General features: G+C 42.1%; 1 protein-coding gene across 3 annotated transcripts in view; it reads right to left on the bottom strand.

Moving 5' to 3' along the window:
* Positions 1 to 23,368, bottom strand: part of ZRANB1 (zinc finger RANBP2-type containing 1) — an 81,308-nt gene that overhangs the window by 34,836 nt on the left and 23,104 nt on the right. For 2 of the 3 annotated variants that reach the window (XM_005305864.5, XM_065553552.1), the window contains 2 exons: positions 14,520 to 15,370; positions 807 to 994 (listed from right to left, as the gene is read on the bottom strand). In XM_005305864.5, coding sequence (XP_005305921.1) covers positions 807 to 994; positions 14,520 to 15,333 — 1,002 coding nt within the window. In that variant the 5' untranslated portion in view covers positions 15,334 to 15,370. Of the gene's footprint in view, positions 1 to 806; positions 995 to 14,519; positions 15,371 to 16,485; positions 16,583 to 23,368 lie in introns of all 3 variants that reach the window. The other variant, XM_042855382.2, reaches the window with a different exon arrangement.

A 23,368-nucleotide genomic window follows, 5' to 3' on the forward strand; every position in this document is an offset into this window, starting at 1 on the left:
GCAGTAAGAGTAATTTTTCTCATTAGATTGTCCTTAAAAGTTGCATGGATTCCTGATTCAGCTCTAAGCAGGAAGGGGAGTGAACTGAGGCTCTGTTGAGTAATTCTTCCCTGAAAGGAGATAGTTTTGAAAGTACACAGGGGTGAATCTAAGCAGTGCCTCTAGGTGAACTTCATCTATCATCTGACCCATCTGCGCTGTCTGTTCAGGCCTAATTTTTGGGTCCAACTTGGACCGAAGAACACCTAACCTGACTCCACCCCAAGTGGAGCAAATTCTCCAATCCACCCGCAACCCTTTCCACCAAACCAGAGTCACCCACAACACCGCTGCCCTCTGCCTGTCGAGTCATTTCTCCTCTTCCTGCCTGTGGAGTTGGCACAGCAGCAGCTGCATACCTGCTCCTGCCATGTGCCACCCCCTGCTGTGTGGAGCAAGAGCTGCTGCAACTCCTCAGCACACTCAGATACATCAAGTGTTTGTGTTTTGCTCTAGAGGCATTTCCTTTCCCCCCGCCAAAAGCACAGGAGGCAGCAAAGTAGTTTACTTCCACTGCAATAAGGTCAGGAAATATGACCAGACTGCTTATATCTTAACGTTTCTTGTCAGATAGGTGGATAGGACAGTCTTGCTGTTTTAAGAGAACTATTGCTGAAAAAAATCAAACAGAAAAAAGACACAAAGAAGCTATTCATGCATTTGTCTGTCTTCACCACCTAGCAAAGAAAGTTGCAATGCAATGATTGCAAACTGTGGTAGTTATGTAAAAACTTTATTTGATCTAAACAAGGGCCAAAGTAACTCACCTCTGTAAGCAAAATTGCTAGCATATTCTGCCTTTGAAAACGTATGGCCAGATGTACAAGTGTGTATCCCACATCAAAAGCAGAAGGGCGATTTAGCAGGCGTACTTCATCTGCTGTAAGTTGGCGTGCAATATCTCCTCCTGATGACTTATATGCTTCAACAGCAGCTAAATCACCTTCTATAACTCCTGAAGACACACAAATCACATCATTATTATCTAAAATGAAGATATGATTCTGGATCAAACTACCTTATTTCACAGTTTCCCTATGCCCGTTGGACTCCAGTCTTATAACAAAAGCAAAATTGCTCACACAGCTGATTTAAGTGTTCTACAGTCTTGCACTTACCTTACCCACCAGACCAGTTCCATGCTCCAGCAAGCATATGCTAGGACACCAAGTCAGAGTAGGAGCCTGTGATCCAAGTAAGGCTTGATGTTGTGGACCATCAGATGACACACTTGGTTTAAATATAGTATATAGCCCTTACATCTGACTAAGGATGATGAAAGTGGCCACTCATCACAAAATTCTATTTTGACGACTCTGCCAGCAGTTTATCTTAAAGCCTGTCAAAATTCAGTGTACTCTGTATATGCAAAAGTTTGTTTTGACAAATCCCTTCAAACACAACTTTTTAAATCTTGCCATTTATCACAAAAAATGCTCTTGTACAAAGAAAATGTAATGTGACATTGACATTCCATCCTAATATACAAGAGAAGAAAGAAGAATTCAATGTGGAATTGTCTTTCTAATACTTAGGTCATACATAATACTTACTGTAACTCCTTGATCAACTGTCATGTAAAGTATTTGTATAAAATATTTATTCTGTGCTTACAAGTACAGCCTTTCTAAACAACAATATTCCCTTTTTAAACCGGTGGCACTGTCAGTAACCAAGATGAAAAGAAATGCATTTGTCTGTTTCCGTGTATACCAGTGGTGGTTGAGCCCCATGCAGCTCTTTTACAGTTAAAGTGCGTCTCACAGAGCCCCACACATCCCATCCCTCCCCTCAACCTACTGGGGGGAGGGGGAATGGGGGGGGGGGGCAAAAGGGGGCAGAACTTGGGACTTCTGCCCTGCAGTAGGGATGTAAAAAGGTTAACCCGCCTTAACCATTAACCCTCACCCGGGCTGTGTCAGTCCCACTGGCCCCATCCCCCGCCAGCCAGATCAGCCCTTTCATTGGTTAACCGTTTAAACTGAATATTTAAACCTTTAAATGGTTAACTGCTTAAATGGTATTTACATCCCTACCCTGCAGTGGGGTTAGGAGCTTCTGCCAGCGACAACTGGTACCTGCTGAGAGTGGGTGTGTGGGGGGGGGATTTAAAGGTTCAGGGCCCACCCCCAGCAGCCCCTCCCTGCGGCTCCCATGTGCTAGTTCTGTGTGAAACGGTAGTGGCAAACAGCTAGGAAGTGCAGGGAGAGACCGCTGCTTTAGCCCTGGCAGGCGTGCCACATGGGGCTGAAGCCCCAATTCCCAACAGGCACACTCTGGCTCTCGAACGTCTGAAGATTGTCATATGTGCCTCGGGGTCAGTAAGTTTGGCCACCCCTGCTGTATACCATACTCCACGTTTTCTAATAGCCCAAGTTTTACTCTTTAGGGAAGAGAATGATTTCCCCCTACCCCAAGCAGTTTTGTTTTTGTTTTTAATAATTTAAAAGGTACAGTTGACTAGAAGCTAAGCATATCTTTTCTTCCTATTCTATTTCAGAATAATTCTGTTGGGATGAAGGAACTGGGATTCATCTCCGATATGTGCTCAAATGTATACACTGGTACCACCACCCACTGCATTTTGTGCTATTAAATGTCACACACTATAGGACAAGCATTTGCCTTTTAAGAATATTCCATATTTACACCTATACTTTTTTTCCCTTTTTAAAAAACTAGCTCCTTCTGTATTTGAGCCTGGGAGTGAAAGCTCATATGACAGTCCTGCAGAACTACCATTAAGAGCAGTGGCTGTTGATACCTGTCCAGTGGCTTTGTGGGTCTTCGGCCTGTTCATTCTTGAAATGTTGCCCCACCCTACCAGCCCATTTAGCCTCTGCTGCTTCTGTTCTAGAGTCTTATTCATTTCTTTTCCAACTGCCAGGAACTTCCAAGACCCCTTCTTGGGGATAGGCAGCAACTGCCAAGTCTTGCTTTCTCTATTACAGGTTAGATAGAGATCTCTTTCCACCTCAATGATGAAAGGGAAAAAAAAGTGTGTCAAATCTTGAATCAAGATACTTAATGTTGGAATGGTGTCAACTGTTAACAAGCAGATTTCAAATTCAACTGGTATCACCAGATGTATCTACAGCTCCAGAAAAAAATTCCTCAAAATGGGAATACAATCCAGACAAAAAGCAAATATTAACTCATTTAATAGCATTTTGATCATTTTCATGTTTTTTTTTTTTGTTTTTTTTTTTTAAGTCTGATAACACTTAACTCTCTTTTCAATGTGGTATCTCCAAAGAAAAAGCTTCTTCACAAATTCCCTGATTTTGTCTTTCAGAGCAGGTATATTTGTATTCCTACCTTTAACTATGAGGTTCAATACATTCAATTTGCCAAATATGTCTACCATATTAGCTAACTGAGTCAAGAAACCCACTTACACGTCCTCTGCAAAATGTATGCTCACAACTGTTTACCTAAGTTACATATAAAGAAATACCCACAATTGCTCATACCCAGATTTATAAATCTGGTCCACTTCATGCATATGGCAGGCCTATTTATTGAAAAAAGTGGCTTTCAGAAATGTTAAGTTTATGTTGTAGATGGCCCATTTTATCTAAAGAAAGTAGACCAGTCTTGCTCAAGGAATAAAATATATTTCACCAGAAGCCAGCTTTCTAGTTCCTAGACTAAAAGACAGGACAGGAATATGATTTTTACAGCAAAAAGGAAAAGTGGAAGTAATTGTCTCTGTACCAGCATGTTAGCAACATAAACCAGGTGAATCTGTGTGAGCTGATCCTATTTAAAACACTTCTTTAAAGCACTATGAACAGAAGGATCCTTCATACCTGCAAAACTGTGCACCTTTCAGAAAAGCGTGGACAACTTTACAGGGACTCCGCAAACACGGACAAGCATCTTTCAAAATTGAACAGAATTAGCAATTAATGGAATGTGTCTGGACAATTTTACATGAGAGAATGTATTATAAAGTAGGTTCAAGAAACCAGATACTAGGATATTCTATTCTGACATGATTTTAAGAAGGATATCTAAAAAAAATTGAGAATTGTTTTAAAGGGTCAAGCTTTTTCTGTTGCCTTCAGCATTCATCTAGAAGCTCTGCAAAATTGCTTTATCTAAACGGATTCCCCCTTCCTTAGCATCTAAGGAGCTTAAATTATTTACAACCTTCTTTAAATACCAGCAATAATGTCAGCACAACTCAGGGAATGAGCCTTACTTAACTGCTACTGCAAAGCCAATAGGGACAAGTCATACAGCAGCTTCTAAAAAATGTCGTTGGAAGTGATTAATAAGATACGAATCACAGCAATTGCAAGCAACTATTGCTATGATTAAGGATATGGTCCAACTTTCATTTCAACAACTCTTTTTCCTCTGTGTTCACATTTTTTTCTTTGGGCTGAAAATGTCTATGCTTAACATTTTTAAAAGGCAGCCTGCACAGGAGTTTATTTTGTTTTAAGTTAAGCTACTGCCTTTCCCTCCCTCCCTCTTCTATGATATATAAAGGTAACCTGACAGGGTTTTTTGTTTTGTAACTTTATAACTATCATATATGTCAAGTCTGGCCTTCCCTGGTTTCAATAGAAGACCTCTTTTGGGGCCTAGATCTTGTTTACATTAAACTATCAAAACATTTCCCACTAATGTCAGCAACACTCAGAGCACTAGTGTGGACACCCCACAAGCATCTTTTTCAACAATCATCATAATGTTGAAAATTGTGTCAGCAGCCAATTAGCCAATATGTTCTAACCTTAACACCTGGCCTACACACTGGTTTTGTACCAATTTAACTGCTTTGGCCTGGGTTGGGGTGGGTTTTTAACCAAAATAATTAAAATGGGTACAGATTCTAGTGTCAACAGCTATGTATACAAAGATATCCAATATCAATAGATTTTCCTAAATGTATGGGAATAACTACACTGAGGTCAGTATCTTTATACCAGCAAAGCTGTGTCCACACTGGCGGGGGTTGAACTGCTTTAATTATAATGGCATGGTAAAAACAAGACAATTTTCTGTATAAAGTTCTTGAGTGGGTTTGTGGGGGGGGGTTTTGGTGTAGATTAATATTTATTTCCTTTTAAATAGGAAAAAGCTAAACTGAAAGAAAGCACTTTAAAATAAGAATGTTTACACACAAACTTGCATTCTAACTCAATTGGATTAAAAACACTTTGTTAATCATGTGCAAGACTGTGCATAGACAAGACCCTAGTTTAGGCAAGGACTTAAACTAAAAGCTTTCCAAGGGTTTCTGTACTTATGCAGATGGCAATATTATGGTAAATAGGGCTGTGTTCTCATGTTTATACAGAGAAAATGCTTCACCTACTTAAGGAAGTTGCTGTGCCTCACCCTTTGAATAGATGACAATTAGCTTAACTATTCCTTGAATTGCCTGAAGGGATCCAAGTACATTTACATGGCCGTTTTTAGCCCCACAGCCCAAGCTCCATAAGCGTGAATCAAAGCCCGGGCATTGAGACTCAGTGCCCTTGGTTTTTCTTTGCAGTTTAGACATAGCCCAAGTCTACCTCCCTCCCTGGGTGTCTACATTCCCCACCCCCACTCTGAACTCCTTGCTCCATTCTCTTTACCAACACTGCACATCCCTTAGCTGCTCCTCAGATTTCTCTCTCCTCTCCCTGCCTACCCCATACCACTGGTTCCCAGTCTCTGCCCAGCCAGCCCTAATCTCTCCCCTACCTCAACTCTCAGTCTCTCCCTACCCCTAGGCTCCTTTTATATCTATATATCTATATCTATATCTATCTCTCCCCCCCCCCCTTCACCCTGCTTGGGCATCAGCAGGGACAGGCAAAGAACAGAAAGGCTCCCTGCTCAGTACAGTGCCCAGCACACAACAGCCCAGAGCGGCAACCAAGGAAAAGTCCTGCTCAGTACCAGGCTGGAACATGTCAGAGCAATGGACTCTGGAGATTTTGGCTACAAAGACCTAGCAAGTCTCTACTGACCATGTGCAAACTGCAGTTTTTCCAAACGGTTTCAACCTAGCCAAATTTGGGTAGATTTTCATGGAACAGCAAAAGACACGTTCCTGACACAAAAGCTGCCCTCGGCCAAATTTCAAGTCCCTACTCCAAAGAAGGAGGGCACTGAAATTTCTCACAAAATTTTCCCCTAGCCTTGATCTGAGAAACAGCTGAAACACTTTGGTTGAAATTTTCCAAAAACAAATCAGCTGGAAGCTGCCAAAACAACCTGAATCTCCTTCTTTGAGAAGTTAATATTTTTTAGACAAAGGAAATGCAGTGGATCTAATTTACCTCAATTTCAGTAAGACATTTGATACGGTTCCACATGGGGAATTATTAGCTAAATTGGAAAAGATGGGGATCAATATGAAAACTGAAAGGTGGATAAGGAACTGGTTAAAGGGGAGACTGCAACGGGTCGTACTGAAAGGTGAATTGTCAGGCTGGAGGGAGGTTACTAGTGGAGTTCCTCAGGGATTGGTTTTGGGACCAATCTTATTACTGACCTTGGCACAAAAAGTGGGAATGTGCTAATAAACTCTGCGGATGACACAAAGCTGGGAGGTATTGCCAATACAGAGAAGGACCGGGATATCATACAGGAAGATCTGTAAGACCTTGTAAACTGGAGTAATAGTAATAGGATGAAATTTAATAGTGAAAAGTGCAAGGTCATGAATTTAGGGATTAATAACAAGAACTACTGTTATAAGCTGGGGAGGCATCAGTTGGAAATAACAAAGGAGGAGAAGGACCTCGGAGTATTGGTTGATCACAGGATGACTGTGAGCCGCCAATGTGATATGGCTGTGAAAAAAGCTAATGCATCCCAAGACCACATCAGGCGAGGTATTTCCAGAAGAGATAAGGAGGTGTTAGTACCATTATACAAAGCACTGGTGAGACCTCATCTGGAATACTGTGTGCAGTTCTGGTCTCCCATGTTTAAGAAGGATGAATTCAAACTGGAACAGATTCAGAGAAGAGCTACTAGGATGATCCAAGGAATGAAAAACCTGTCTTATGAAAGGAAACTCAAAGAGCTTAGCTTGTTTAGCCTAACCAAAAGAAGGCTGAGGGGAGATATATAAATATATTTTAGGAATGAATACCAGGGAGGGAGAGGAATTATTAAGCTCAGTACCAATGTGGACAGAAGAACAAATGAATATAAACTGGCTATCAGGAAGTTTAGACTTGAAATTAGACAAAGGTTTCTAACCATCAGAGGAGTGAAGTTCTGGAACAGCCTTCCAAGGGGAGTAGTGGGGGCAAAAAGACATATCTGGCTTCAAGACTAAGCTTGATAAGTTTCTTGAGGGGATGGTATAATAGGATAGCCTAATTTTGGCAATTAATTCATCTTTGACTACTAGCAGTAAATATGCCCAATGGCTTGTGATGGAATGTTAGATGGGGTGGGATCTGAGTTACTACAGAGAATTCCTTCCTGGGTGTCTGGCTGGTGAGTCTTGCCCACATTCTCAGGGTTTAGCGGATTGCCATATTTGGGGTCGGGAAGGAATTTTCCTCCAGGGCAGATTGGCAGAAGCCCGGGGGGGGGGGGTGCCTTCTTCTGCAGCGTGGGGCACAGGTCACTTGCTGGAAGATTCTCTGCACCTTGAAGTCTTTAAATCATGATTTGAGGACTTCAATGGCTCAGACATAGGTTTGATACAGGAGTGGGTGGGTGAGATTCTGTGGCCTGCATTGTGCAGGAGGTCAGACTAGACCTACATGATCATAATGGTCCCTTCTGACCTTAAAGTTTATGAGTCTATGAAAGCAGGCATGGAAAATTTCAGCCAATCTGGCAGAGTTATAAGCAACCCAAAACAGGGAAAGTGTTGGGCAACCTTGTTAATAGGTAACGCTACCTGCCCTACCTATAAATGAGAGGTGGGCAAACTACAGCCCACGGGCCACATCTGACCCACGGGAGCCTCCTGCCCAGACCCTGGCTCCAGCCGGGCCGCACGGCTGTCTATCCTGGTGCTCTGGGCAGCGCGGCTGTAGCGCCGCCAGCCACCGGTGCTCCAGGCAGCGCAGTAAGTGGGCAGGGAACGTTTGATAGAGGGCGGGGGAGTTCGAGGTGGTGGTCGGGGGCAGGGGTGTGGATAGGGGTTGGGGTGGTCAGAGGGCAGGGAACAGGGGGGGTTGAATGGGGGCAGGGATCCCGGGGTGGGGCAGTCAGGAAGGAGAGGGGGGATTGGATGGGGCGGTGGGGGGGCAGTCAGAGGCAGGGATCCCAGGGGGGCCTTCAGGGAATGGGGGGGTTGGATAGGGCAGGAGTCCCAGGGGGCAGTCAGGGGGCGAGACGCGGGGGGGGGGTCAGATGGGGCGGGGACTGGGCCAAGCCTGGCTGTTTGGAGAGGGACAGCCTCCCCTAACTGGCTAGCCATACAAATTCTGAAAACTGATGTGGCCATCAGGCCAAAAAGTTTGCCCGCCCCTGCTATAAATAGTGACAATTTAAGCTCAGAAGGGATCATAAGGTCCTCCAGTCTGACCTCCTGTACAGCACAGGCCATTAAGTTACCCAGTGACCCTGTACAGAACCCAATAATTTTGTACGGCTAAAGCATGACTTCTAGAAAGGCACCAATTCCCTTGGTACCCTGTTCAGTTCAATTATACCATTTTTACAAGACTATCCTTACAGACCTATGTATGCTCTACACTGCAAGTCACTAATGACTTACAGCAAGTCATAGAGAACATCTATTATATAAGGCCCTACCAAATTCATGGTCCATTTTGGTCAATTTCATGGCCAGAGTTTTTTAATTGGCCAATTTCACATGTTTACATCTGAAATTTCATGGTGTTGTAACCATGGGAGTCCCAACCCAAAATGGGACTGAGGGGGTCTCAAAGCTGTTGTAGGGGGGTAGCAGAATTGCCACCTTCACTTCTGAGGAGCTTTCTGCAGCTGGAGGAGACTCCCAGAAGTGAAGGTGGGTCCAATAACCCCAGTGCTGCTCATAACTGCTAGTCACAACCAATGGTGGATTAACGCATGGGCCCTGGCCAATTTGAAAATGGGTGTCCCAAGCCCAGACAGGAGCCAGGGCGCCGGGGAGAGGGGGGGCACGGAGTGGAAGCCCCGAGCCCAGTGCTTCAAGTCCAGTCAGGAGCTGCTGAGGGGGAGGGGGAGAAAGAGATGCAGGGATGAAGCAAAACTAACCAGAGGCATATACTTGCACTCTAGGAATGAACTAACTGTCCTTTTAAGGATGTACTGCAAAATAAGATTTATTACAGATTAGTCTAAATATTTGTATGTGCATAAGAAATGTATTTAGTTGCTTGCATTTAAAACTTTCATATACCACTTCACTAAAATAGAAGGAAAATATGTATTTTATCATTGAGCAATCAACTGTAAACTATTTAATGAGTGATAAGAATGTTGCTTACTAGTTCTCAACTATAATGGAAAGTTGAGATCTCTATACCATAAGTGACAATTTGAATTAAGAGTCATGCTACAAAATACCAATATCTTAAAAGTATTCTAATTTGACTAGGTAATAAAATAATGAAAAAATACGTTCTTTTATCACCATTTGTCTCATTATAACTGTAAACCACTTGTAGGATTGACAGTGACCCAGTATCCAGGACTGGAAATCTGGCCTCATTTACTTACAAAGGGAGTAGGTGGTCTGCCAAGTTGGAACTATAAAGCAACCTTAACGGATTCCCTTTAGAAAATACCAGAAAAGCAAACACTTTTACATCATTTATAACTATCGTGCACTAGTTTTACTGGAAAATACAGAATACGCTAACGGAAGAGCTTGCTCTTTTGACAGCTTTGCAATTCGAATGAGAATTGAAAATTAATTAAAAGAATGAGGCATCAAGTACAGAATCAAACTTTCTTCGTCCTTGGACAGTAAGGTCAGATGAATATTTTGAACCCATACTACAGGCTACTGAATATTAGTTTTCTTAGATTATCCCTGCTTTAAACTTTTATCTATCAAGTAGCTTCATTAGAATCACAAAAGTCTTCACAAAGATCAACATACCAATGTGTTGCTTACTTCACTAGACTATTTTTACTCCTGGAGGAATTCTGCGCACAGAAAATACATTCAGGCAGGAAGGCACTGCAATTATATCTTTCTCCCACCAGGGGCTGCTATGGCACCAAAAGAGAGGGCAGCCCACTCAGCCAGAGAGAGAGAGAGAGGCTGCCTTCCTCACAGCGCCATGTCTGCAGGGCCAGGTGAGAAGGCATGGGATATGGGGGGACGGATAGAGCAAGGGACATGGAGTTGCTGGGGGAGGGGGTCATAAACTGGGGTTCAGAAGGCCTAAAGGGGGGACAAACTGGGGCGGGGCACAGGAGCTAGCAGCTGAATGCGAGTGGGAGTGCATGGACACACGGAGTGCAGGGACATACGAGGACAAGGGGTGGCTGAGTAAGGGCACAGAGATGGAGGGAGAGGCTAGGGATCAGCCAGGTTCTGCATAGGGGAGGCTCCCCAACTCTCTAACAATCCCTCTACCCCAAAAAAGTCCCTGTTCCATACTTCTCCCACCCACACCCAACAACCCTCCAAGTTCACACCCAGGCTCCATCCCAGCAATTACTTCCTTCTTCCTCAGCTCCTATGTTACCACCCCCGACTCCTCAAAGCCTTTGCACTGCTTCTGAGGGGTGGGGGAAAAATATGTTTCTGTATTGTAGTTTAAGTGAATTTTTACTCAAAGCTTAGTATTAAAATGCCTAGTAAGGAATCTATTTGTCAAAAACAGTTTCTGAATCTTTTTTGTTGTCTGTATTATTACAGACATACTTGCTGACAGTTTTTTGAAATAAATTACCAAAATAATTGAAACTGGTTGATTATATTGTGTTATTTTGACAAATAAAATATGCAGAACTTTAAAATATTGTATGCAGAATTTTTAATTTTGGGGCAGAGAATTCCCCCAGAAGTATTTAATGACAATGTTAAATAGGGTTACCATCCGTCCGTATTTCCCCGGACATGTCCAGCTTTTGCGTCTCTAAATAGCCATCCGGAAGGAATTGGTAACAAGGTTAAAATGTCCGGGGGGATTTTCTCACTCCCCTCCCTCCCTCCCTTCCATGCAGAGTGCGGCTGCTGATTGGGCGGCTGGGCCGATTGAGCCGCTCCTATTGGCCTCCAGCAGCCAGAGCCCTCCCCTGCTCCCCCCTCCCTCTGTCTGTAGCCCTGTGTAACACACAAACCGACCCACCGGGCAGCTTATACATGGAGCCAGAATGGTAAGGGGAGTCCGGGGGGGGCAGTCAGGGAGCAGGGGAGTGTTGGATGGGTCCCCAGCCTCCACCTGCCACCCCCCCTCCGCACGTCCCACCCCCAGTGGACCTCCCCTCCCTGCCTGCCTCTCCCTTGCCTGCTTATGCTGCCAGAGCTATCAGCAACTGCTGTCTGCTGCCCCCGGATCCTAGCATCCCCCATCCACTAATAGGAAGACAGGCTGTGATTGTGGAAATATGGTAACCCTAATGTTAAACAACATCCTGATCTCAAAATTAGTTATAGCATCAAACAGTAGTATCTTAACATTTTTTCCACATAAATATTGGGTGTGATTATATGAATAGTCAAATTAAGTTTTAAAAATTCTTTCAGACTTTTATGATTGTAAGTGCAGTTGCAATGACAACCATAAATCAGCAAGAGCAAAACTGCTGCCCCTTCCCAAGATATAGTCTTGAAGGTAGGGTCATTGCATCAAGAACATGTGCCTCTGGAGTTTGTTGCCTCTGTTTACAAGCACAACATATTCTCCATGTTGAGGTGCAAATCTTTTCGTGTCTAGTGTAATTCTGAATGTTCGAGAGGCAACATGATCTAGAAGCTAGAGCAGAGCAATTAAGTTGGGAGGACAGTGTTCTCTTTCCAACTGCCACAACCTGCGCGCCTCACATTTCTTCATCTATAAAATCAGTCATTACCATTTTCAAGCCCTGGGAGACCTTCAGACAGTGCAGTTGGTACACAGGATATTAAACATGATCAGCAAAAAAGGGGAAGAAAATGGGTTTCCCTCTTGCACATTTAAATTTTGTTGGAAAATTGTATTTCATTGCCCTATTTTTGTATCTTTGGTTAAAACATGGTCTAAATCAGAACCGTTGCACTAGTTTAAATACATTGATCTAGTTAAACTGGTAAAAACCTCTAACATGGGTGCACTTAAAATCAATTTAACTCAAATAAGTTTAGCTTCATTTGTAAGTATATTAGCTGCATTGATAAGTTAAGCAAGGGTTAAACTAGTTTAAGTGCAATTATATTAGGGGGTTGCACCAGTTTAACTAAATAGATTTTAAACTGATTTAAACTGATTCAACTTTCCTAATATATACAAGCCCTTAATTAAATTTGTTCGGATACTTTCATACATCAGTGTTGAGGAGTTAAGAATGGAACGAACTGCAACAGAAGCAGAAGTGTGATATTTTATCAGTAATAGTTATCTATGTCTTTAAGAAGTGGTTTTCACTGGATGAAATAAGCTTTATATTAGCATTTTTCATATGTTCTATATAATATGATTAAATCCAAAATACATAAAATGCAACTTTTTTTAAATTGCAAAAGATATTAGTAACTACTGGCCTCCATATGAAGGAAGTATCATGGGAAAAGCCATGAAATCTTCATCATGAGACCTGCAAAGTTCAGCACATGCTACTCACAATTGGCATTCTGGATTCCCCCAGAAACTTTTAAAGCTTCATGTTTACTTAACGTAACTAGAGTAAATCTGATGTTTTGGTCACTCCGATCCTTTACTAAGAACCTTATTAAAATAAGGCACCTTCAAAATACATTCATATTTAAGTAATTCAAGAAACAAGCAAATTACTATTGCCTTATGCAAAGTAGTGTATGTACAGGATATTCTAGAATTGTTTTTGCAGTTTTGCACTAGACAGCAATTTAGTTATCGCTATTCTGGAACATAAACTTTTCAAGTATTTAATATTTCAAAACTCAGAATACAAGGAAGATACAAATACTGCAGAATATCCCGGAGGAAATTTTTTCTATCTTTCAGACATCACTAATGGAAAAAAAATCCTATTTCATTAATCTGACATCTAATAAGATTGCAATAAAAAGCTAACTAGACATCCACAGGGCAAACAAAGGATCTCTAACAATAACTCTGCACGTGAAGGGCATGCAAGAAAAAAAAAAATCTTTTACCTGTTCCATTTGAGGAAGGAAAAGGGATGGTGAAAAGAAGTGACTATGGGGAAAAAACATGGCCAGTATACATTTTAATGGCCACCATCATTTGAAAGAATATGAGGGAGGAATATGCCTCCTTTCAAAAGGAGGACGTAAAAGCTTTAAGTCTATGCATGGAACTCTTTACCCATCAAAGGAGAGCACTGTATCTTTTAGCTGACTGAAATGCACATCCATATACATAATAAGAACATTCACTTGCAGCCAGATTACATAATGGTGTTTCACAAATCAGTTCTTGAACAATGTCAAGTGCAATAAAGTTGCTTCATGACATATCAAGGAATGGTATGAGACAAACATTGTTAGAGCTGGAATCTCAAAAGAAGTGTCCTACTCCAAAGTCATTATAAATTTCAAGTATTTAACCTACTTGTATGCATAAGCCTCAAATTTTTACTTCCAGGCAGTTACATCACAAAAATTAACTCACAAGGTCAATAACTGGAGAAAACCCTGCTCTCATGTCTCTGTTCTTTAACAGCATGGGAGCATTATCCAGAATTTCCTTAGGAAAGCACTAAAATACAAAACAAAATTGGTATTTGAATTTCTGAGGTCAGTTGGGTATAAAAGACACTTTCAGAAATCTTGTAAGTATTTACAACATGATATTCATGTTAACACAACAACATTTTCAAGGTCAGTATTATGCATGCAGCTTCTTGGAGCTACATATTCGTGTTATTTTTAACAACTGACAGAGCATCTTGTGCTGATAGAAGCTTTACACTGTTTACAAAATATTCCCAAGCTACATCTGGTGATTCTACTTGGTACATCTTGTAACAGTAAACAGAGCAGCAATTTTAAATACGCAGGTAGAGCATTTTTCACACAACTGTGCGCACAAGTTGGTTCTTTGACTTTTTTTTTTTTAAGATAATATATTTATATAAACAGATTCAGCAGCTATTCTGTATCAACTCCCATAAAGTCAGAAGAGCTCATGCAACTAGTCCCACACAAAACGGTTCTACTTATCTCTAAGATAACTTGCCAAATTCTGTCAAGTTTGCAGACACTTCCCCATGCATCACCACTAAATGTTATTTCAGGAACTGCAACATTCAGTTCACTTATTAAGTGCTGTTGTGAAGTGAAATTACAGTATTGTTACAAAACTGCATGTTGAGAGCTTGTTTATACCTTGTAAGCAACTTTCCATTCCCCCCCTCCCATACTATCACAACATAGCAAGAGACAGACAACTTACCCACACAAGCATTTAGAAATAGCCAATCAGTCTTTTTCATTCTATTTTTTATTTGCTTTAGTTTTTTGAAGTCAACTTCAAGTTCCTCCTTGCTGCCAACAGCTCCAGCCAATTCAATTCTTTGGAAGTCCATTTTCACTTCTGATTCTCGTTTGGTTGTAGGAGGAGATCTTCTTTGGCTATTACCGCTACTGCAGCTTCCTCTCCATCGAGCTCTGTCTTGCTCATTTATGATTGAAGAAGCCTCTTCTGTGTCTGCCAGTTCTATTGCTTCAATGTTGTTAGGTCTGGGATGATCACATACCACACATTTCTTGGCCTTAGCCCAGTTTTCGTATGTACATACAGAACAAGTCCAGTGCTGTACTCTCGTGTTCAGTTTATTTCTATCATTGTACTCTTCACAAGGATCAACAGAAAAGGGGACTGATCTTGAACCCGATCCTGAAGACTGAGGAGATTCTGTGGGGCTCCTGGTCCTACGCTGGGACAAGCACTGAGTACATCTTATCGCTCTTGGCCAGTTCAAGTACGTGCACATGTGGCAGGACCATTTATTTGCACTTTCCATACTGTAAGAAGATTTAACCCTTGGTCTTGCACTAGAATCTGGACATATCAAAGGGCTGCTTCCTCCTTCGATGCTTGTAGGATCCCAATCTCTACCAACTTCACTTGAACCACTTTTGAATGGATCTTCTGTAATAATTGTTCCACTAGGCCTCTGAGCACGGCACATGGTACACTTAATTGCAGATGGCCAATTTTCATATGTACAATACTCACAAGCCCATTTAATTCCACGTTCTGTCATTGTGCACTTCTTGAAGTAAATTGTGTTGGGCAGAAAGCTATAAATAATTAGAAAATATTATTAGAACATAATGGTTGCATACTATACCATAAGTTTTATTAAAAGGATAGCGTACTTTTAGGCAAACATCCTGATTAATGCTTAAGCAACTTTTTCTTTTCTTTTTTTTTTTTTTAAATGCAGGAATAGGGATTTCCCAAGAGGAAATGAAAATGGGCTTCAGAATTTAGGCTCTCCTCCAATTTAAGCTGAAAACTTCACAAACAGATTCCAAAAATGGAATACTGTTTATTGCTTCATAGTCTTCTGAAGGTTGTACAGACTTCACACCTTTACCTAGTTCCTCTTCCACAGTACAAAGAAACACTGGAATGATAAAGGCATGGGGAAGGAAGGGGGGAAGTAGGGAAGCAGAACACAAGGGCTGAATATAGCTAGAAGAATCAGACAGTATGAGTAAAACAGTATAGAAAAGGTAGCATTTAAACCAGGGGTAGGCAACCTATGGCACGCGTGCCAAAGGCGGCACGGGAGCTGATTTTCAGTGGCACTCTCACTGCCTGGGTCCTGGCCACCAGTCTGGGGGCTCTGCATTTTAATTTAATTTTAAATGAAGCTTCTTAAACATTTTAAAAAGCTTATTTACTTTACATACAACAATAGTTTAGTTATATATGATAGACTTATAGAAAGAGACCTTCTAAAAACATTAAAATGTATTACTGGCATGCGAAACCTTAAATTAGAGTGAATAAATGAAGACTCGGCACACCACTTCTGAAAGGTTGCCAACCCCTGATTTAAACTGTCCAAAGTCCCTCATTTCAAGGGTTAAATATGTTGATAGGTAAGGCTAGGATGGTGTGGGTTTGCTTTACTCTGTTGCACCAGCCAAATAGATAGTTTTGTTAAGGTGGCATACACTGAACAGCATGCTGAGTTTGGTTTAAGGGTATACATAAGGTGTTTAGCCTATTTGTATTTGTTTAATATTGTTCAAGTCAGTAGCTGCTATTAGAAAAATCAGAAAAATGCCAGTGCAGAAACTACGTTTGTTGGCAGGCTTTTTAAGATATGTACTCCAATCCTGATTTCCACACTACAATGATTTACCAAAAAAAAAAAAAAAAAAAAAAAAAAAAAAAAAATTACTTTTTCCTCTAAGAGGAGATTCTGTCTCCATGCTGGCTCAGACCTTGCCCTCCTCAGACTGCAAAATGGGATGGATGACACTATGTGACAACTATCCCTGTAAACAAAATGAAGACAGTTTCAATTAAGGCCTCACTGAACTTGAGCAACCAGAAAAGTAGTGCTTTGTATGCCGCTCCCATTCTAATCCCTGGCTTCTGTTTAAACTCAGTCATGACCTACTCTAAGCCTAATACATACTTAACACATCTAAAATAAGTTTGCCACTGATCAATTTTTGTGAAGAACCAGCCACAGTGCACCCACCATACAACCATTTAACTGTTCAACTTTCATTAATGTTAACTGAAGTAGCAGAGCTAAATTTACACAAACTTTGAACTTGTATCACTATGTCTATGAATGTCTCTACCTCAATTAAGAACTCAGCTAAGTCAAAGTCTAATATTAAACCGTTTTGATTTTACAATCTGTAGAGAACTACATTCTTTTCCATTCCTGTATTACAAAGTTTGATGAATTGCAAGTTATGCACAGTTTTCAAGAGTATATCCTCCTCAATACAAACTCAGTATGTCAGTTCAATTGTTAGTTTTCATATTTCCATAATACTGCTATTTTCCTGTGCAGCTGATGGGAAAAAAGTTACAGTAGAACCTCAGAGTTACGAACTGACCAGTCAACCGCACACCTGATTTGGAACCGAAAGTACGCAATCAGGCAGCAGAGACAAAAAAGCAAATACTGTACAATACAGAACCATGTTAAGCATAAACCACAAAAAAGGGGATGGGGGTTAAAAAAATTGACAAGGCAAGGAAACTTTCTCTGCTTGTTTCATTTCAATTCAGAGGGTTAAAAGCAGCATTTTTCTTCTGCATAGTAAGTTTCAAAACTGCATTATGTTGTAAACTTTTGAAAGAACCACCACAACATTGTGTTCAGAGTTACAATCGACCTCCATTCCCGAGGTGTTTGTAAGTTCTACTGTACATGTTGGCTTTTAACTCAAAGGCACCTCACATCACAATGTTAGTTTATATCTCTTCTATATCTAGAAGCCAAAATTATGCAGGTGCTATATTTCTCACTGAAACACCTGCAAAACATTTCTGTGCCGCAGTTATCAGCCATAGAGTAACAGATCAAAAACCGTTTGAATTGATTATAGTTATTCATAAATGACTGCCCAGACAGTCAATCTAGTACAGTTTGAAGGTAAAGCTTGTTAGCACTTAAAAGCAGTTACCACTCCATGGTTCTAGCATGGTGCCCCTCCCTAGCTTCTGACTGCAATAAAACGGTGACATACCTCTTCGGTAATTGTTGTCCTTTGAGAGGTGATGCACATATTAGTTCCACTTTAGGTATGTACACATGCCAGTCAACTGAAGCGGAGAACTTTTTTGCATAACGAAACCCATCACAGCAGCACTGTGCCCTCTGCACACTCATGTTGCTAGCCAACAGCATAAAGGGGCAGAGCAACCCCCAAGTCCCTTCACACTGGAGACCAGTATTAGCTGTGACTCCAATGAAGAGAGGAAGGAGGGTGGGTCATGGAAGGAACATGCACCACACATCTCAAAAAACAACAGGTATGCAACCATTTTTTCCTTCGAGTGCTTGCACTCGCCCATTCCACTTTAGGCGACTCATAAGCAGTTCCAGATGAAGAAGGGTATCGGAGCCTACCTAAACAAGGACTGCAATACCACTTTCCCAAGCATAGTCTCTTAAGACCTGGGAGAGAGCATAATGATGGTGAAGGTATGAACCGACCAAGTCATAGCCTTGCAACTGTCACGACCTTAAAAAAAAAAAAAAAAAAAAAAACGCAGCAGCCAATGCTGCTTGTGATATTGCAGTGTGTGCTAAAACTCTTTGAGACAGTGGAACATTACGATATCATAGCATAGACAAATACAGAAGGAGATCCAGAAAGAGATCCTCTGCAAAGTGACAGGTTGCCCTTCATCCTGTCAGCAAGAGAGACAAAATTGCAGAGAGATGTTCAACTCTTTAGTCCCATGCAGGAAAAAGGCTAGCACCCTGAGAACATCTGAAGTATGACATTTTTCTCAGCTCTGTGAGAATGAGGCTTTAGAAAAGAGATTGGTAAATATACAGTCTGATTGAGATTTAAAAAAAAAAATCTATGCCACTTTGGTAAGCAATATGGGGTGTCAATGCACACAAACTATCTTTATAAGACACCGTGTAAAAGAGGTCACCCATCAAAGCCTGAAGTTCTACTACCCTCCCAACTAAAGTGATAGCTACCAGGAATGTTGCCTTCATTGAGAGAAAAGAAAAAAACCTAGATATAGGTTCAAAAATGGGCTCCATTAAAATCAAAACCACCAAACTCAGATCCCAGGATGGTGTGGTGTCTCAAATAGGTGGGAAGAACTCATCCAAACCTTTCAGGAACCTAACAGTCACACAGTTGGAAAAAAACAAATCTTCCCTCCACACGTGGAAGCAATGTGAAGATATTTGCCACATGAACTCTCAGTGAACTTGCAAAGTCCTTGCAAGTGACTTTAGGTGAAGGAGGTAATCCAGTATAAACTAAATGGGAGCCTGGGAAGGAGAGGTATCTTTCTGCTGGAACCACACTGGGAATCTCTTCCATCAGCCATTTCCTGGGGTAGGTATAGAAGATTTCCAGCTCAAACAGACAGCTTCATGGGGAATTAACCACAGAGTATCTATGCAGTCCTGTGCATTCTGAGAGGGCTGGAATCGTCGTGGTCCTGCAAAACTACATCCAAGACCTGAGGGAGCATTACAGGATCCTGAATTGAAAGGCTCAACAGATCTGAGAACCAATCCTGCCAAGGCCAGGTTGGCACTATAAAAATTATTATGGCACGATCCTGTCTAAACTTGCTAAACTCTCAGCACCATAGGGATGGGGGAGGGAAGCATATAGAAGTTTCCCCTTCCAGAAGAGTAGCCCACCTGGGTTAGACTCAGACTCTCAGAACTGGAAGGGACCTCGAGAGGCCATCTAGTCCAGTCCCCTGCACTCAAGGTAGGAGTAAGTATTATCTAGACCATCCCTGACAGGTCTTTGTCCAAACTGCTCTTAAAAATCCCCAATGATGGAGATTCCACAGCCTCCCTAGGCAATTTATTCTAGTGCTTAACCACCCTGACAGTTAGGAAGTTTTTCCTAATGTCCAACCTAAACCTCTCTTGCTGCAATTTAAGCCCACTGCTTCTTGTCCTACCCTCAGAGGTTAAGAACAATTTTTCTCCCTCCTCCTAACCACCTTTTATGTACTTGAAAACTGTCATGTCCCCTCTCAGTCTTCTCTTCTCCAGACTAAACAAACCCATTTTTTTCAACCTTCCCTCATAGGTCATGTTTTCTAGACCCTTAATCATTTTTGTTGCTCTTCTCTGTGCTCTCCACAATTTGTCCATATCTTTCCTGAAATGTGGCACCCAGAACTGAACACAATACTCCAGTTGAGGCCTAATCAGCGTGGAGTAGAGCAGAATTACTTCTCACATCTTACTTATAATATCCTAATACATCCCAGAATGATGTTTGCTTTTTTTGCAACAGTGTTACACTGTTGACTCATATTTAGCTTGTGATCCACTATGACCCCCGGATCCTTTTCCGCAATACTCCTTCCTAGGCAGTCATTTCCCATTTTGTATGTGTGCAAGGTTGTGACCTATTCTTGAACAGAACTGATGACACTTCCTCTTCTGTCAGGCTGGGGGATGACTTATGGTCTCTGCTGAATGATCTGCAGAAAAACAGTATGCTAGATAGTTCTGAGACCTAGGAAAGCAAGATGCTTTGAGCATTATCTCATTCCTGATGTAGGAAGACCGGAGGCTCTTTCCTTCTTGGGAAGTCTGACCAAGTTCTTCCCTGCTTGTTTAGATAAAACACTGCAATTGTGTTGTCTGTGGGCACCTGTAATGAACAAACTTTGATGTGGGGAAGAAACTTTACAGGCCAGGTGAACAGCTCAAAGCTCCGAAAATACTGGTGAGCAGGAATCCTACACTGACCAGAGACCCCCGAGTCTCAAAATTCTCTACCTGAGCTCCCCAACCAAGAAATGAAATCACACACAACTAGGGTAACGAAGGGCACAATTTGGGCAAAAGGAACCCCACTGCATACAATGGCAGGGTCCATCCACCAGTCCAGGGACATCAAGACACTTCTTGGTATAAGTCAGCTTCTCCAGCAGATGACAAGAGGGACAGTAGACAGATTTCAACCATTTCTGCATGATTCTGAGGTGAAGTCTGGCATGATGATTCACATATGTACAAGCTGCATGTGACCTACAAGCTTCAGACCATTGCTCACTGTCATATGCCTTTAAGTCTTCACATGGGTCCAATATCTCCTGAAGTCTGGCCTGAGATAAATACTGTCCCACTCAGGTCCAATTGAGAACTACTCCTCTGAATCTGAGGGTTAGCGGTGTTTGTCACTTTTTACAGATCCAAACTAAGTCCTATGGCACCTTATAGATTAATAGACGTATTGGAGCATAAGCTTTCATGGGTGAATACCCACTTCGTCAGACACATTCACCCACGAAAGCTTATGCTCCAATACGTCTATTAATCTATAAGGTGCCATAGGACTCTGTCACTTTTTCCTTTGAATCTGATTCTCTGTACAGGTAGAACAGGTTTCTCCTGGTTGATCCTCTTTCATTTGGAACTGCTGAACTGAATCTTCTCAGTGGCCACTAGTACTTGTTGTCTGGACCAATCTCAAACCAGGTACTCATCCAGATATGTGTACACCTGGACCCCTATCCTTCAGAGATGTGCTGCAACCACTGCCATCCTCTTTGTGAAAACTCAAGGGACTGAAAACAGAAGAGGAGGAGAGTAAACTTATAATGAATGTCTCCTATAACTAACTAAGAATCTACTGAATGACCACATGGAAGCAAGCACCCTTTAAATCAAGGACAACGAAGAAATTGTAGTCTACAGATAGGATAATACGTGCTAGGGTAACCATATGAAACTTAATTTATGTACTTGTTGAGCTTCTGTAGGTCTAAAATAGGTCTGAGGCCTTCCTTGGACTTATTTTCTCAACCAAAATAGGAACAGAATCCTTTCCCCTGATGAGACGACACTTTCTCTATGGACCCTAACTGTAACAGTGACTGAACATCTTGAATTAGTACAGTCTCAGGAGTCCCTGAAAAGGGATGGGAGACGGATGTGAAGGAGGGACAGAAGTGAACTGCAGAGAATATCCCAGTTCCACCATGCTTAGAACCCACTGATTGGATGTAATGTGGATCTAAGCACTTACTTAGGAATTGGGACAACCTACTGCCAAAAGGTACGAGAAGTCAAAATGAGGGGTTCGCTGGCCTTAACCAAGGAGTTGATAGTCTGTAGCATCTAAGCTGTCTGTTTGGAGTTAGCAGAAGAAGAGGAGAAGGTGGTCTCCTTCCGTGAGTCTTATAGCCTTTTCTCAATTGATGGGGCTAATAGGGTAACACTGATATCAAACCTGGATTTGAAGACGGAACTGCTTTCTCTGTGGGCCTGGAATATAAATGCCAAAGGCCTCAGGGTTGCCCGAAAATTTTCTAGAGAAAGAAGTTCTTCATCTCTCTTCTCTAAGATGGGTTCGGCTGTTCAAAAGGCAAATCCTCAGTAATCTGTTGGATTTCAGATGAAATGCCAGGCTGAAGCCAAGATGCATAGTGACTGCCATTACCATCACTCAAGCAGCTGAAAATATCTCATCCTGTGCAGCCTGAAAGGATGATCATGCTACCAGGCGGCCCTCACTGATAAGTAAGGCCCCGTGTTTGTCACGGATTCAGTGACCTCTGTAACTTCTGCAGTGGCTGGTATGCCTGGCTGTGGGGCCACCTGAGCCGCTCTGAGACCCCAGGCCAGGTGTACCAGCTGCTGCTGGGGCAGTCTTGGGTCCCCCTACCCCCCCAGCAGCAGGAGTTTGGGTGTGGAGGGGCTCAGGGCTGGGGATTGGGGTGCAGTGATGCCCCCCCTGACTCACACCCCCGAGCACCTGTGGTGTGCCCCTCCCCCCAAACTGCATTCCCCGAGCTGCGTCCCCTCCCCCACCCCCGAGCACCCGTAGCAGCACCCCCCACACCATCGCCCAAGGTCCCCTCCCCCCAAGTTTTAATCAGGGATAGATAGTAAAGAAGTCATGGACAGGTCACAGGCTGTGAATTTTGTTTACTGCCCGTGACCTGTCCGTGACTTTTACTAAAAATACCCATAACTAAAATGTTGCCTTACTGATAAGTGCTCTGTATTCCTTCTCAGCCTTGTCTGGCAACATGTCAAGGAATTTTAGCACCGAGGCCCTATTGGAGTAATCATAACAAGCAAACAAGAGTCTGGTAGTTAGCAATTTTCAATTGTACTCCTGATAACAAATAAACCTTTCTTCCAAACAAATCCCATTTCTTCGTGTTTTTGTGAGCAGATTTAGAGTGTCCTTGTCTTGCATTTATATTAACCATGGCCACCACCAAAGATCCTGCAGTTGGGTGTGAATAAAAGTACCCACAACCCTGAGAGGGAACTTGCACCTTTTCTCAGTCCTTTTGGCAGTGGGTGTCAGAGAGGAGAGTTTGCCAAAGGATTCTGGTATGCTCCAAGATAACATCATTAATAGGTAAAGCCACTCTAGCAGGTCCTATAGTACACAAAATGTCCTTTAACTTGTGAGAATTGCCCTGGACCAGTTCTACTTGAATTCCCAGAGATGTGGCTACCTTTATCATAAGTTCCTGGTACGTTTTGTAATCATCAGGAATCAGACAGTAGCCTCACCTGGTGAAGAGGAGGAACTATGGAAGGGCTGCACTGTAATGTCTGTTCTGTTTTC

The sequence above is a fragment of the Chrysemys picta genome, chromosome 7 (assembly GCF_011386835.1).
Source record: "Chrysemys picta bellii isolate R12L10 chromosome 7, ASM1138683v2, whole genome shotgun sequence".
Taxonomy (NCBI): domain Eukaryota; kingdom Metazoa; phylum Chordata; order Testudines; family Emydidae; genus Chrysemys; species Chrysemys picta.